Below are 16,609 nucleotides of genomic sequence, written 5' to 3'. Positions count from 1 at the left end.
CCACATCTGCTCAACTTAATGCTCTTGCAATTGAAGTTTACTGATCTTTAATCACCACTTTAAAAGACCATGTAAAAGATGATATATTAATGTGCCCAAAGAAAAAGATAGATGTGTTATTTGAATGCAGAGTTGAGTTGGTTGGGGGTTCTGTGGGATTCTTAAAATGGTAATGTTTTACTATTTATACATAGTGCATTTTCTTGCAAACCATGTATCTGGCATGTGCTATATATTGGTTTTGATTACTTTATCTCTCAATTTTTTTAATTGACTTCACATTTTCTTTTTCATTTGTTTTATGCAAAAGAATTGTTCAATTTGCTTTCAGGTTGTCTTCTTCGCTGTCTTAATTGAAGTCATCAGTTAAGTGTGTACTTTTTGTTTTTCCCAAAATTCCAAAGCAAACAAGGCCAGGTTTATTTGTTTAGTTTTCTTTGCTTTTTTCTTCTAGTTTCAAATGCAAGAAAGGATCGGTTTTCTTTGTCGTGTTGGTTTCTGTTTGTTTCTTCAAGTCATATGCTGATGCTTGAATTTTGATAAGAAAACCAGTAATCGGATGTGGATTTTGATTAAAGTGAATCTTGTCTGCAGGTTATTTGCTTAAATCGTATATCTTTTTTGTTTAAGGAAATTGGATATTTGGATGTGAATTAAGCATTGGATACTGATCTAATATTGTCTTAAGTCGATCTGCATGTGTACATAGAATTGAGTTCTTGATAAGTAGAGGTACCAACTTTGACTGGCTCTGTTTGCAACGGATTATGGATTTGGTAATTTGTTTTCTTTAGTTGTTTCGATTGGTAATTGTTGTGATTAAACCCACTAAGCCTGGGAGATCGAATTATACGCAGTAAAAAAAAAAACAGTCCATTGTGCTGCCTTTGATTAGTAATTGTTGTGATTAAACACACTAAGCCTGGGAGATCGAATATACGCAGTAAAAACAAACAGTCCATCGTGCTGCCTTCGATTAGTAATTGTTGTGATTAAACACACTAAGCCTGGGAGATCAAATTATAGAAAGTTGGGTTTGGGGTTTGACAGATTAGGATAGGTCTCTTGGTTTAGGTTTGACTCTTTTTAATCAATCATGCTGCCTTGGATTCATTACACTTTTTAATCTTCAGTTAATGTTTGTTCATTTTTCTTTGCTTTTTTCACACATGATTTATTTGTTTAGTTTTCTTTGCTTTTTTCTTCTACTTTCAAATGCAAGAAAGGATTAGTTTCTAATGTTATATTTTTATGGTTCAAAAAGTGTATAGATGTCGCAATTGATCACTCGTCGTCGGAGTGTGACCAATGCACCTCCTGCATTATCACCATCTACTACTCTAGTCGTGAGTGCTCCATTGATTGAGGAGCCTACATCCCTTACTGAGGCTACTTCTGCGGCGTCCTAGGTGTCCGTCTCATCGACGGCATTAGTGTTGGTTCAGCCGCTTAGTGCACGAAGACCTCACCGGCACCGCCGCGAGCGGAAGCCTTCTGATCACACTTCCTTGGCATCCAAAGTCGAGGGTGAGGCCTCCTAGCTAGGTAGTTTTTTCTAATTCTCACTACGTTGTATTTTTTTTCTTTTCATTTTAAAACTAATATTTTTATGATGGTAAAAATTTGTTAGATTGTAAAAATGTGTTGCGTGTTGTGAATTATTGTTATTTTACTGTTTTAAGGTTTTGGGAAATGTTATACTATTAGAGGAGGTTGTGTCAAAATTTTTGTACAAATTTAAGCTTAGGGATTTCACCATTTAAGTATTTTTGGCCAGCTAAAAAGAAACACCAGGGGGCCTAGTCGAATGTTGAAGCAGGCATAGAACGTACGTGATTTCGCCTCCAAGATGAAGATTGCGTATGACCCACGACATCGTGGAGTGCCTACCTCACAACAACATAGCAACATCTCTAGTAGCTGTGGTGTTGTTAGTAAAAAATAATTGTTCTTTTCAGTTGGAGTCTTGGGCAGAAATTCCCGAGAAGACGAAGAAACTAGTGCGAGACAAGTTGTCGGTTAGTACATTAATTTTTAGCCTTTATCATTTTTTTAATTTTGTTTACAAATATTAAAAACCAAAATATATTATCTTAATATTATTAAATTTCTTACTATTATTTTATTGTTTTTCATATTCGTAGGTCATTTATGATCTTCAGGACATATCCCTCGAGACCATCGCCTACTTAGAGGAGACCTTAGCAACCCGGTACAAACAATGGAAGAACAATTTTCACACGTATTTTAAGTGATGGGATGATCTGAAGATTGCTCGCCTACATGTTCCAAGTGAGTTGTAGGACCGGCCGGAGGATTGGGAGTGGCTCTGCAAACATTTTACGGACCCAAATTTTGTGGTATGTACATAATTTTTTAATAATAATTTATTATTGTTTTACTTATTTTTAAGCTTTTTTTATTAATTTATTTCAAATAGTAGCACTAACATGTATATTGTGTGTTTAACAGAAGAAATCTGTTGCTGGCAAGAAAGCTCAAGAATCAAAGAAACTTCTCGACCATTCCAGTTCGATGCCCTTTTCATAGGCTTGAGGCACGACGTCAGGTAAAAGTATATTAACTTTGAAATTTTATACAATTTAGTTATTATTATTGATTAATAAAATTTTCTTAACTTTTTTTCTTTAGGAGGGTTCTAAGTTCCTAGAGATTGACATGTTCAAGGACGTTTACGTTCGACCTGGTAATGAGATCACTGAGCAGCTTCATGTAAGTATATGTAATTATTATTATTCTTATATGTATGAATCATTCAAATATTATTTATATTTTGTTATTAAACATTATATGTTTTTTCTTTATTATTACAGGCTGCTATGGTGGAAAAGAGCACTGCTGTTTTCTAAGAAGCAACATTGTAGCTTCCCTCGAAGACCCCGATCGAGGACATCACGGTACCCAAGGATGTAGGTTTTCAGATCATGACTGATGTCCTGGATTAGAACTTCGGTCGTTGTCATGGCAAGGTTGTTTAATGTATGGAGAAAGCACGGGTTCGTGAGACGGGTGCCTCTTCTTCTAGATTAAACACAGCAGAGGTTGATGCATTGAAGGAGGTAGTGACAACCCTAAGGGGTTAGCTTGCGGTCCAGGAAGAACAGACGAGGGCCTAGGGCGAGCAGATGAGGGCGCAGATAAGGGCCCAGGGCGAGCAAATGAAGGCGCAGATAAGGGCCCAGGGCAAGGAGATGAGGAACTATGACAGGACAATGAGAGACCCTATACAAGCCATACAGATGGTCAGCCTCCAAATCTCGCTACCAGCACTTCATCCTGCTCCACCTTTGACCTTAGAGCCACCTCGCTCTGCCGATACCCAGTAGCCTGATGTATCAAACCTAGAAGATTACTTATAGTTTTTTCTTTTTTGTTCGGACATCTTGTATGTACATTTTCATATATTTTATAATTAGGTACTTTTGCTTGATTAATTAATTATTGTTTAGAATTTAATTACAATATTTATCAAAAATTTAAAAAAAAAAATTTTGACTAAAAAATAAAAAAGGGGGTTTGCGTGACTCACCCGTACACCGTGCAAAGCCACTTTGTGTGATCGCGCAAAGTCTCTTTGTGCAAAGTAGGTTACTTCTTCATCACACAAACCTTTTTGTCACTGCCTTAGCGCAACGGTTGGCGCGTGACGAAGGTTCGTTGCGCTACTGTTTGCGTGACGGTTTTTTGACTTTGCACGACGAAGGACCTACGTCGCACAAAGTGTTTTTTGTACTAGTTATGATTAGTATTAAAATTAAACCATAACATAGAAAAACCTATTAGAACACAGTTTTCAACTTATTAGGCCGTTTATCCTTTGTCACCAATGTTTTTTTCTGGTTGAATGAAGGTACAAAGTGTTCTTGGTCTTTGAAGATGAAACGAATGAAATCAATGCTCTCATTATTAGCAAATCATATGAAAAGGCCTTTGGCACCACGTGCAATGATTTGGTTTTCAATCCAAGATCAGCATATTAAAAGCAATTGCCAAGCGAGTTTTTCAAACTTATAGGCCAAAGGAAAATTTTTCATCTCCAATTTGGAAGCCGATGAAATTTGATGAATTCAAATGATTTTCTCATCTACAATGTTTCTGAGGACACCATGATCCAACAAGCAACTCCACAGTCTATGAGCAAAGAAATTACAGTGTCTTCCACAACAGTTTCATCGTCCACTACACCGCCTAAAACAACTGGAGAATCGCAAAAGAGAAAAAGAGATTCAATCAAGAGAGCCCTTTTTACAGGAGCTGGAAAAAAAAAGGTTATATTCTGCATAACAACATTTTTTTCTCGATCTCAAATTATTTTCAATTTGATCTTAATTTATTTTTCCAATCTCTTTAATATGTTTGGCACAGTGAGGCAGAGAAATCGCTTAAACAGATGTGCATGATTTTGACGAGGTTCCGATCAAGTTGTTGAAAAAAAAAAAAATCTTCTCCAACTAGCGCGAAAACGAACACTACAAAAGAAAAACTAGGTAACTTTGCTTTATTCCCATATTTTATCTGATGTAAACATATTTATATATACACTTTATTTCATCTCAGTTAGCATTTGCATCTTTTTTTTTCTCCCTCTACACATTCTTTTATTTGCAGTCACTGTCGGAAGGAATAAACTTTTGCTGCTGTACAAAACAGTGGTATCGTCTTTTGTTAAAACAAGAATAGTGCTTCTCCATATTTTATTACGTGTGAATAGGCCATCCTAACATCAATTCCTCTATTTTTAGTGTACATGAGCAATCTGATGTTTTCAAATCTTTCATCTACAACTACTGATGTTGATCAAGACCTAGCATAGCTACCAGGGGGAAATATCAGACTAAACATTTTTGTCCATCAAATGACAGAATGTTTCCTAATGTTTTTTTGTATAAATCGTATAAATCTAGACACTGGCCTGTAAAAAATAATGACTACATTTTGTATGCAGTCTTTATTATCTTTATGTTATGAGTGTTAGTCTGCATTTCTATCCATTTATATTTTTAGAACATGTTCTATAGTTTAATTTTCATTCCTTCAACAACATGCAGGCACGGTTTTCTAGTATAAATCTATTATTGGTGTCAAATGGGTTTTCAAGACAAAATTGAACTTGAACGACACAATACAAAAGTACAAGCAAGACTAGTAGTTAAAGGTTACTCTCAAAAGGCTAGAATTGATTTTAGTGAGACCTTTGCACGTGTTGCAAGGTTAGACACAATAAGAAATTTGATTGTACTTGCAACTAAGAAATGTTGGAAGTTATATCAACTAGACGTCAAATCTCTTTTTCTTAACGGAGTACTACATGAGGGGATTATGTAGATCGACGTGAGGGGTTTGTGCGTGCATATGGAGCATTGTATAGCCTGATTGATTAATTAGAATACAAACACTAACAGAATATTGTTGTTTAATTTCTTGCATTTTCCTTTCTTCTTTTATTACGAAATGGCTTCATCATTTGGTATTAAGAGCCGGGTTGGTTCCACTGGGACACCTCTGCAGACGGTTGTTACAAACTTACCACCACCGCGGTGGAGGCCAAAATTGAGTCCCGACCGAATCATTGGGCGGCTAAGTTTTGAGTTGTTCAAAACACGATGGCAACGATTTCCTTAGGACAAGTTGAGTTTCTGTCCCGCATGGCTGAAATCAACAATCCATGATGGAGGAGAAGCGTGCTGAGCGAGTGTCGATGAGTCTCCCACAATCGCAATGTCCGGTCATTGCGACGCAGCAATCAACAATCCAATCGATTTCCATTTCCAAATATCTTGACTTGGGCCTTTGGCAGAGGGTTATAGAGTTGCTGCAAGTTCGTAAGGTCAATAAACCTTATGAATCAGAGCTTAAAAATCACTTTCAATGCTAGATACACTGCAAGCATGAATGCATCTTAATTGTTTGATGAAATGCCAAATAGGGGAATCCGCGTTAAAGGTAGGGGCCAAACGTTTCAAGCTTTTGATCTTCTTTCAAGAAATGCCAAACATCAAACTACTATTCTTTCAAGAAAGCAAAAGGAAATGGCAAGTCTGATTTCGGGTTCGGCCATTTTAAGCTTCCCCAATTATTTAAACTTTGTGCTTCAAAAAAGATGTTATGAAAATGTTGTCCTTACCAATATTTGATCAGGGTGGCACTAATGTGGAGAAAGTTGCGGGGTGAGTTGTTTGATAAAATGCAGCGTTCATGGTTTTTACTTGATATTTATCCATGTGGTATCCTACTTCCCAATCTTTTGAATTTTTTAGTGACAATGTTACTCATTGTGTTAAAATATAGACCTGCTAGGGTTTCGCAGTTCCTTCCTAGGGCAGTTCCTAGGGTTTAGGCCATGAGAGGAAAATATTGAAGATATTTTTATTTCATACAACCTTTTCTTTACAAGGAGCACAAGATTTATACAATATACATGAGGCTATTCTAGGAAGTCAACCATACATGAATTACACGGATCAATCTGTTCCTATAATTAAGGAATGGAAACAATCTTCAATGATACTCCAAGATATTGTCGCTCAATACTCCCCCTCAAGGTGGAGTGTGAACGTCAATCACACCCATCTTGCCAAGTAATGATTGAAACACCCCTTGTCCAAGCGGCTTGGTGAATATATCGGCTAACTGTGTTCCAGTATGAACGTAAGTTTTTGTGATAACCCCTGATTGAATATGCTCACGAACAACATGGCAATCGATCTCTATATGCTTGGTACGCTCGTGGAACACGGGATTGGCTGCTATATGTAAGGCTGCTTGATTGTCACAATGTAGTTTTGCTGGCACGCGATGATCAACTTGTAAGTCAGCCAACAAATATTTCATCCATGTAAGCTCACATGTTGCAAAAGCCATGGCACAATACTCTGCTTCTGCTAAAGACCGAGAAACGGTCATTTGTTTCTTAGTCTTCCAAGACACCAATGCACCTCCAAGGAATATGCAATAACTCGTGACGGATCTCATTGTAATTGAACACCGAGCCCAATCAGCATCACAATATCCAGCCAAGATTAAGTCCCCTTTTGAAGGAAATAGAAGTCCTTGTCTAGGTGCCCCTTTTAAGTATCGCAAGAGACGATGAACTGCATCTAAATGTGGTTTTCTTGGTTGTTGCATGTATTGGCTGAGTACATGAACTGCATATGAAATTTGTGGCCTAGTGATCGTGAGGTAAATGAGTTTACCAACAAGCCTCCTATACTTCGAGGCATCATGAAGAACTTGCCCCTCCGTTGGAGATAACTTCAAGTTTTCTTCCATGGGAAATTTTGCAAGTTTGGCACCAAGTAAGCCGGCTTCATTAAGAATATCAAGCGTGTATTTCCGTTGAGAGATAGAAATACCTTGAGAAGACCGAGCCACTTCTACGCCGAGAAAATATTTTAATGGTCCAAGGTCCTTGATTCGAAAATGAGTGTGAAGAAACTATTTGAGATCACAAATGGCTTCTTCATCGTTGCCTGTGATAATCATGTCATCGACGTAGATTAGTATAGTTGTGAATGAGTGATCACGTACCTTGGTGAACAAGGAATAATTAGCCTTGGATTGTTGATATCTGGCTCGGTGTATGGCAGTGGAAAATTTGTGAAAGCAGCTTCGAGATGCTTGTTTGAGCCCGTAAAGCGACTTGTTGAGTCGGCATAAATTATGTTCCCCCTACCGACGAAGACCGGGAGGCAACTGCATATGGACTTCTTCCCCAAGGTCTCTATGGAGGAAGGCATTTTGAATATCCATTTGGCGGAGAGACCAATGACAAACAGAAGCCACGGCCAAAAGACAACGAACGGTAGTGAGTTTGGCAACGGGGGCGAATGTCTCTTTGTAATCGATACCTTCATGTTGTGTAAAGCCCTTGGTAACAAGGCGAGCTTTATAATGCTCGACAGACCCATCTGAATGATACTTGACCTTATAGACCGACTTACAACCAATGGCTCGATGACCGAGAGAAAGGCGAATGAGAGTCCAAGTATGATTTTGTTCCAAAGCCAGGAGTTCGGATTGCATGGCAGCTTGCCATTGAGGATCACTATTAACCTACTCGAAAGTAGTAGGTTCGACAATGGTAGAAAGGGCACAAGCAAAAAAACGGTGTGAAGAAGAAAGATGAGCATAAGAAACATAATTAAGATAAAGGGTAACGTGTACCTGACATGGAAGAGGAGGTGGCACTGGGAGCAAGAGATTGTACATGATATAAATGGTAGCCCTGAAGTCACACAGATGGTTTAGGAGGACGGTTGGAGTGGCGAGTGGCAAGGGGAAGGGGAGAAGAAGTAGGCGCGGTGATGAGGGTGTCCTGGGAAGGTGTGGTGTCGAGGGAAGGTCTTGTGTCGAGTGGTGGTAGGGTGGTGGGGTTTGTGGTAGGGGCAGGTGGATCTATAGTAGGGGTAGGTGTAGGTGGAATACTAGTGTCGAGAGGATGAGGTGATAAGGATGGGTTAATGGTAGGATCAAGGGGTAGAGGTAGGACAACACTATCAGGGTGGTGATCCAGTGGCTGGGAAATAAAAGGAAAGGTGTCCTCATGAAAGACCACATCACGGGAAGTAGAGAATTTGTGGGTAGTGAGGTCATAAACACGGTACTCGTTTTGACCAAAAAGATAGCCAACAAAAATGTATTTCCGAGCACGTTGATCAAATTTGTGTGTGGAAGTGAGATTCGTGGCATAGCATAAGCAACTAAACACATGCAAGTGAGTAAAATCTGGAAGTGTACAATGTAAAAGCTCGAAGGGAGTTTTGTGGTGAATGAGTGATGTGGGTAAGCGATTGATTAAATAACACGTTGTTTGAACACTTTCCCCCCAAAAAGATAAAGGTAAATTGGCTTGAAATCGAAGTGCTCTCCCAACATTTAAAAGATGGCAATGTTTTCTTTCAACGACCCCATTTTGTTGGGGAGTAGAAGGACAAGAAGTGTGAAACACAATACCCTTGCTATCAAAAAAAGATCATAAAGAAATGAATTCAGCCCCGTTATCTGCCTTAATCGTCTTGATCATACAGTTAAATTGTGTTTGAACCCAAGCAATGAAGGAACATAACAACCCTTGTGTTTCAAATTTTAAATGCATAGGATGAATCCAAGTAAAACGTGAATAATCATCAACAATGGTCAAAAAATATCGAGCCCCCGAATGGGAATTAACTCGATGAGGTCCCCAAATATCACAATGTATTAAATCAAAAGGTGCTTAAGATGAAATAAAACTTGATGGAAAAGATAAACGAGTTTGTTTAGCAAGAGGACAAATGTCACACGAATGACTAGAATCAAACATAATAGTTGGAACTTGCTTGGTCAAAAGTTGTAAGGGACCGGTGGAGGGATGTCCTAAGCATCGGTGCCAAAGATTTGAATGACGGTTGACATTATGAGCAAGGTGAGGATTTTGTTTGGACGACAAGTAATAGAGCCCATTATATCGCTTGCCCAAGCCAATCATCCTCCTCGTATCCATGTCCTGTATCACACAAAAGGTGGGAAAGAAAATCACTATGCATTGTAGAGACTCAGTGAGTTTGCTAACGGATAATAAATAAACTTGAAAATTTGGAACATGTAACACATCATCAAGTTTAATAAGAGGAGTGGCTTGGACAGAACCAACAGACTCTATAGTGGCTTTTCCCCTATTCGGCATTTGTACATAATCAAACATAGATTTCTTGCCAAGCAAGTGAGGTGAAGGAGATATATGATCCGCTGCCCCACTATCAATGATCCAATATAGGGTTTTCTGTGGTAAGGCTCCTGACGTATTAGACAGAGGTGTAAATGTATCTGTGGTGTTTGCAAAGTGTTGGGAATTACCATCAAGGTTGCTTTTCTTGAGCATGGCCATGATTTGATTGTACTCTTCAGCAGTGAATTTGGGCCCGTCACTACTGGTTCCATGGTGGTGCTGATTAGTGACTTTGGAGACTTCATTGCCAGCCTTTATTTGGTTGGCCGCAGGTTTCTTCTTGTTAGGAGGGATCACCTTTTTGCCATGTCATTGCATCGTTTCCACAATGCAAATTGTTTATCTGTTTCAGCAGCTGGGTCAATAGTTTCATCGACCAAGCCTAGCTTATTCTTAGCACTTAGACTGATGCGCATAGCACGACTCCATGTGTTGTAGTTGTCTCCTTGAAGAGTTTTGGAGACCAAGATGTTCCCAGGTTGATCAAAGGGGTGTATTAAGAATGGGTTTGAGAGATCAGTAGCCATCTCTAATGATTTTGTGTTGGTTCATGAATCACTCATGATGACGATGTTGTTTGTTGTGGTGCGGAAGTGTTGGGGGGGGGGGGTATTCAGAGTCACCAAAAATGGTGCTCTGATACCATGTTAAAATATAGACCTGCTAGGGTTTCACAGTTCCTAGGGTTTAGGCCGTGAGAGGAAAATATTGAAGATAGTTTTATTTCATGCAACCTTTTCTTTACAAGGAGCATAAGATTTATACAATATACATGAGGCTATTCTAGCAAGTCAACTATACATGAATTACACGGATCAATCTATTCCCATAATTAAGGAAAGGAAACAATCTTCAATGATACTCCAAGATATTGTCGCTCAATATATTGCACGAAATTCCACATTCAACTTTGGATGTAATGTTTTAGCTCGCTGAATTTATTTCTACTATTTATGGTCATTGCCAAAAGATCTCAACCACATCACTTTTTCAGGTAGTTAGCGACTCGATTATAACTACTCTCTCTCTCTCTCTGCTCTTCAACTATTTGATAATATGATGTCAGATTTCATTCCTGATGCTTCTCTACATGGTGAATTACTTAAGGTATTGGATATAAATCCACTGGTAAGTATTTTCGCTAGACTGCTGAATTGGAATTTAACAGTTCTAACAAACAAGAGTTGGGACTTTCCCAGGGTAACTAAATACCACAACCATATTGCAGCTGTAATTGACCTGTTGCTGAGGCAATAGTTGCATGGCAAGTTGTTTAGCTTACTCACACAAGTGGATTAAAGCATATTGTTTCAATGATTATTGCTTTCATTACATTGTTTTGGAAATGTGAGTTTGTTGTTATTCCTATAAAAGCGATTGATAACAGACCTTCAAATAATGCTAGTTATGGGGAAAGAGTTTACATCTAGCCAGTGTTTTAAAAAACTCGCCTCGGGGCGCACCTAGGCGGCCTTGGAGGCGGGGCTTCACCATTTTGATCTTTGTGTTGTGGGAGTGGGCGAATACTAGCCTAGGCTCGTCGAGGCGCGACTAGGCGCCTGAGGCATCAATTGGGTGTCCCTTTTTCATTTTTAGGTTGCGGAAATATGGATTTCTTTTAGTTGTAGGGTTGTTTTTGAGTTGCATACCAAGAAACCAACCAAGGAGATGAAGACAACGGCTAGGGTTTTTTAGGATGAGTTTGTTTTTTAATTTTTAGCTTTTGTCTTTAAAGCTTTAACTGCCCCACTTTGTTAATATTTATTACCCCACTATCTTCAGTTATTGACATTTATTACCCGCCATCTCCTTACTTTTCACTTTTGCTTTTAATATTTATTTCCTCATATCCAAGATACATATTAAATAACTCTTTTTTTTTTGTTTTTCCCTAAATATGCTTATGATTGGCCGGTAGAAAAAACATCTTTTTATTATATTTTTTAATGTTATATTATTCTTTTTTTAAGTCTTTATATTTATCCTTATTTCTCTTTTTTTTCCTTATATACTAGCACCTGCCTACACACTTTGTGTGTACGAACACATTTTTTTAGAAAATGAGAAGGAGAGAAGGAGAGAGAGAGAGAGAGAGAGAGAGGCTTTTGTTTTTGGTTTTTTATTTATTTATTTATTTTATATAAATATTAGAGGTATTTTAACATCACTTGTAGGTGAGGGTTCAATAAAAAACAGTAAAATTTGGACCTGTGAAATTACATTATCGCCCATCATTTTTTTGTGTCATAGAAGACTAATAGGGTTTCATTAATTAATAGAAGGTTTCATTAATTAATAGATATATATATATATATATATATATAGGCATTTAGAAGTAGATGCTTGAAAATTGATTAATTTGATTGCTTGATTAAACTTGGTCATGTGAGTTGTACTTGTTTATAATTTGTGCACTTTTGAATGACAATGAATATTTGTTTTACAAAGTATTATAATATACACATATATATAATATAAAATATATATACTATAAAAATTAAGTCTCGTGAGGCTTCATCTCACGCCCTCAAACCTTTCGCCTAGACGGGACTATCCATCAAACGAGCTCACGCCTTCGTCTTTTAAAACATTGTATCTAGCGTACGTGGTTATGGGGGAAAGAGTTTGATTTTTGGATCACTGTACCATACAAATGTCAATTAATGCCTATATGTTGTTATCTCGTATGCCTAGAATCTTGGTTGGAGAGTGCTACCACTCATCGTCTTATAAGCATTTTAACGGCTCATGACTGGATTTCCTCACAGACCCTTTGATCAAATTTTCAACTTTGTATCACTATCTTGATGTGTCTGTCAGTCTATATAATACCATTAGCTATACTGACACTGCCTTAAATTTGTTGATATTCAAAGCTCGATTCAACCATTTTGGTTTGCTTTTGCAAGTTCTTTCCTTAGAGTGGATTATTTGCCGCTGTTGCAGACTACAAATGCCAATCTGATATGAGTGTGCTAGATTTTAATGTTTCTCCAACCGGGACAGATGCAGAGAAAGGATATCAGACTACTCTTGGAACATCAACTTGGGATGGAAAATGATCAAACGATAATGCACTTTCAGAATTTGATGATAAAGTTGCTTGGGTTCAATTTTTCGTGGTAATTTTTTGCTATCTAGGCATTACTCACTACGCTCCAAAGGATTAGGCCATTAATTTTGCGCGCTCTTTTTGTTCCATCCAACGAAAGGAGAACAAACTTGTAAGTCACATATGCTGTCTTTGGACATTCTACAGCGGTCATATGGAATCGACAAATCTGCAGGCCAAAGTCGAAATTCAAACATCTGCAGGCCAAAGTCGTCAAACAATGTTACCCACCAAGATATCTCACACTGGGATTTAATTCAGTTATAATCTGGAGAGTTACAAGTGTTAGTACAACAATGCTTCATGGTGGTGGTCCAAATTAAATTACCAAAAATATAAAATATATATAGTTTGTATAATTTGACCACCAAGGTTGAGCTCCTATTGCAAATGATGCCAGCTTAAATTAATGCAACATTTGGCAATATTTTAGAATGTTTCTGATAGAATCAAGGCAAAGGAAGGAACAGAGCGAATGGTTCGATTGAAACAACATGAGGACTTTGTCTGGAAACTGGACCAGGGCAATAAAGTTGGGTGATGGTTTACAATGCTTCGACCATATTCTATTAAATTCAAGCATATATGATCAGGTGAATAGGTCAAGATAGTGTTCGTTGCTCCTTAATTACACTTAAGTTTGATTTTCTTTTATTCATGAATTAGAATAGTTTAGAGTATTGTAATCCAAAAAGCAAAACTATTAATCGGACAATATTCCAATCTCGCATTACACCAAATAACACGCAGTGCTTAAGCAAATCAGAAAAAACACGAGATGCTTCAAATATGAAGGACTTGCGCGACACGATTACACCACTATCCTGGGAAAAAAAATATTAGCTTATTTTTAGTCCAGAAAGGACAAGTATATTAGTAGAACGTAGTTCTTGTTATACTCTCAAGAAAGATCTCCATAACATAGTGAAAAATAACTCAGTAGAAAATTATCATAAATTACGTGATATATTAATACAAGTTCAAAGCTCAAATTGATCTAAACTATATGATCAGTGTGACATCCCACATCGCCCAGGGGAGTGATCCTTATATGTATATTTCCATCCCTACCTAGCACGAGGCCTTTTGGGAGCTCACTGGCTTTGGGTTCCGTAGGAACTCCAAAGTTAAGCGAGAAGGGGACTTGAGCAATCCCATGATGGGTGACCCACTGGGAAGTTGCTCGTGAGTTCCCAAAAACAAAACCGTGAGGACGTGGTCGGGGCCCAAAGCGGACAATATCGTGCTATGGTGGTGGAGCGGGCCCGGGAAGTGATCCGCCCCGGGCCGGGATGTGACAATCAGCCGTTCGTACAACTTTATTTAATTAACAACATAAAAATAACTTACCAAATATTTAAGTAAGCCAACTCTGTCTATAAACGAAAACAATAGAAAACACAAGAATTCCTGCTCTTAACCATGGACAACAAAGAAATCAAACAAAAAGTAAAAAGAAAAAAAAAAAGAGAAATAGAGGCACATCGCTACACAGCGGTTGTGCGCGAATTCAGTAGAGCTTTCGAAGAGCCGGCTGACTGTGATGAATTATAGGTAGTGCAACTGCTACACGAACACTGAGTTCGATCTTTTACTGATGATCCGGTGAGGTTAGACGTATAGGAGAACCTACACATACTCAATGCAGGTGCAAAGTACATTGGCACTGGCAACTTCGAAGGCAGGCTTGGCATGGGGGCTTCGAAATTGAGAACATTAATCACTTGCCTAATAGAAGGCCTAACGGTAGGATCAGGATGGCAACACCATAACCCTACTGTCATCAAGCACTCAATTTGCTGCTCATCAAATTCCTTATTCAATCTTTCATCAACAGCTTCAAGTATTTGGTCTTTTCCATACAAATCCCAAACCCACTCCACCAGCCTTACCCTGCTTGGTTCTGCCTTTGCTTCGACGGGCCTTCTTCCACAGCTAATTTCTAGGGCAACTACCCCAAAACTGTAGACATCGGATTCTTTACTAGCCCTTCCATCTGTCACACATTCTGGGGCTAAATACCCCATGGTGCCTGCTAATACAGTTGTTTGTGACCCCAAGCCATGGTCTACAAGCCTTGCAAGCCCAAAATCTCCAAGCTTGGCATTGAAATTGGAATCCAACATCACATTGCTTGACTTTATATCTCTATGCACAACACATTGTTCCCACTCCTCGTGAAGATACAGAATTGCCGATGCTAAGCCAAGGGCTATTTTGTGCCTTACTGTCCAAGCTAGATGGAGCTTCATCCCAAACAGATGGGAATCAAGGCTTCCATTCGGCATAATTTCATAGACCAGAAGGAACTCACCTTGTTCATGACACCAACCGATGAGCTGCACCAAGTTTCTGTGCCTCAACCGACTGATGATCCTCACTTCCGCTATGTACTCCTTTTTCCCTTGCTTTGATCCTCTAGATACTCTCTTCACAGCCACTTCTGTGTTTGACTCAGTTAGCAAACCCTTGTAGACTCCTCCAAATCCTCCCTCTCCAAGCTTGCCTCCCTCAGCGAAGTTGTTTGTTGCGCGATTTAATTCACGGTAAGTGAACCTCCGCGGCCCAGTTCCCTTGTCAAATTCATCATCCATAGATATATCATATGCCTCATTTATCTTCTTAGCCCTTTTTCTCCAAGAGATGAACCAAAAGAGACCTAATCCACAACTCAAAAAACTGAAACCCGCCCCTAAACCAACCCCAATTCTTATTTTTCTTTCTGCTTCATTATTACTACTGATCTCCAGGGTTGAACTAAATGACCAAGACAGAATGTTGTGTATTTCCACCCATTCACCCGTGGCAGCAGAGAAACCGACACTTACCAGCTCTGGCAACACCTTCCTCAGATCAATTATGTACGAAACACTACAATCTCCAGCGCTGAACTCTGGATTCTTAGAATATGTTAGAAAAACACTTAAATTTTGGGAGGTGGAGTTATAACTTACCCATGCATTTGCTACTGATCCATTTTTCATGGTAGTTTTCCACGAAATGTTGGCTACTGAAACAACGGAGTTGACATTGATTCCTACATGATCAGGACTTGGATCCCAACTGTTTTTAAAACTGTCAAACTCCACGGCAACAATTTGATTCTTGGTTGAGTTGAAGTTGGAATTGGAGCTAAATAGACCAAGGTAGCCCCCTGTTGAATTTTCCGGGATTTTTGAATCCAGTGGTGCAAGGAAGAAAGAGATGCCATCACCATAGCGTGTATCATCCAAGGCTTTCATGACAAAGGTGAAATGGGTTGTGAAGTCGGTGAGCCTCCCCGTGCTGGCATCATAAAGATGCACTGGTTGAGCAAACGAGGCGCGACCAGCGCTTTCAGTTAGCGGACCATCAACTTGATTCTTTGTCAGCTGAATGACTCCTCTTGATGGGAAAGCATCACCTTGGTAGGTGATATCCTTTGTGTTTGTATCAAAACTGGAGATGTTGAAGGAGAACGAGTTGACATTTCCGAGTAGTAAGAGTAAGAGAAAGAAGTGGAAGACAAGATAGGGAAAAGTTTGTGTTTGGAGGTGTGAAATTTGTTTGAAGAGAGCCATTGTTCAAGGGTCTGCATTCAGAAAGAAAAGCAAGAAGGGGGAGGCATGCTTATTTAGTCGGAGAGGCCTAGGCTGAGTTCAACTATATGCTTGTCCTGATTCAAGACTTGTTTTTCAATCAACCAAGTCAATTCCATCAAAATGATACTCTTCTCAGCTCTTTTTCCTCAAATAATATATCACACAAATTATTGAAGAACATTTCTGATC

The 16,609-nt window shown here is 38.8% G+C and overlaps 1 protein-coding gene across 1 annotated transcript; it reads right to left on the bottom strand.

The window, feature by feature from the left end:
* Positions 1-14,326: 14,326 nt before the first annotated feature.
* On the bottom strand, positions 14,327-16,399 carry LOC137728583 (L-type lectin-domain containing receptor kinase IX.1-like). Its single transcript, XM_068467329.1, has one exon. The coding sequence runs from the start codon at positions 16,397-16,399 to the stop codon at positions 14,327-14,329; it is 2,073 nt and encodes a 690-aa protein (XP_068323430.1).
* Positions 16,400-16,609: the final 210 nt, after the last annotated feature.

This window comes from Pyrus communis, chromosome 1 (genome assembly GCF_963583255.1).
Source record: "Pyrus communis chromosome 1, drPyrComm1.1, whole genome shotgun sequence".
Lineage (NCBI taxonomy): Eukaryota > Viridiplantae > Streptophyta > Magnoliopsida > Rosales > Rosaceae > Pyrus > Pyrus communis.
This window is presented reverse-complemented; position numbering and strand designations above follow the sequence as displayed.

What these genes read in the sequence shown, in the direction of transcription:
- LOC137728583 (XM_068467329.1), bottom strand. Translation starts at nt 16,399, where the DNA reads ATGGCTCTCTTCAAACAAATTTCACACCTCCAAACACAAACTTTTCCC.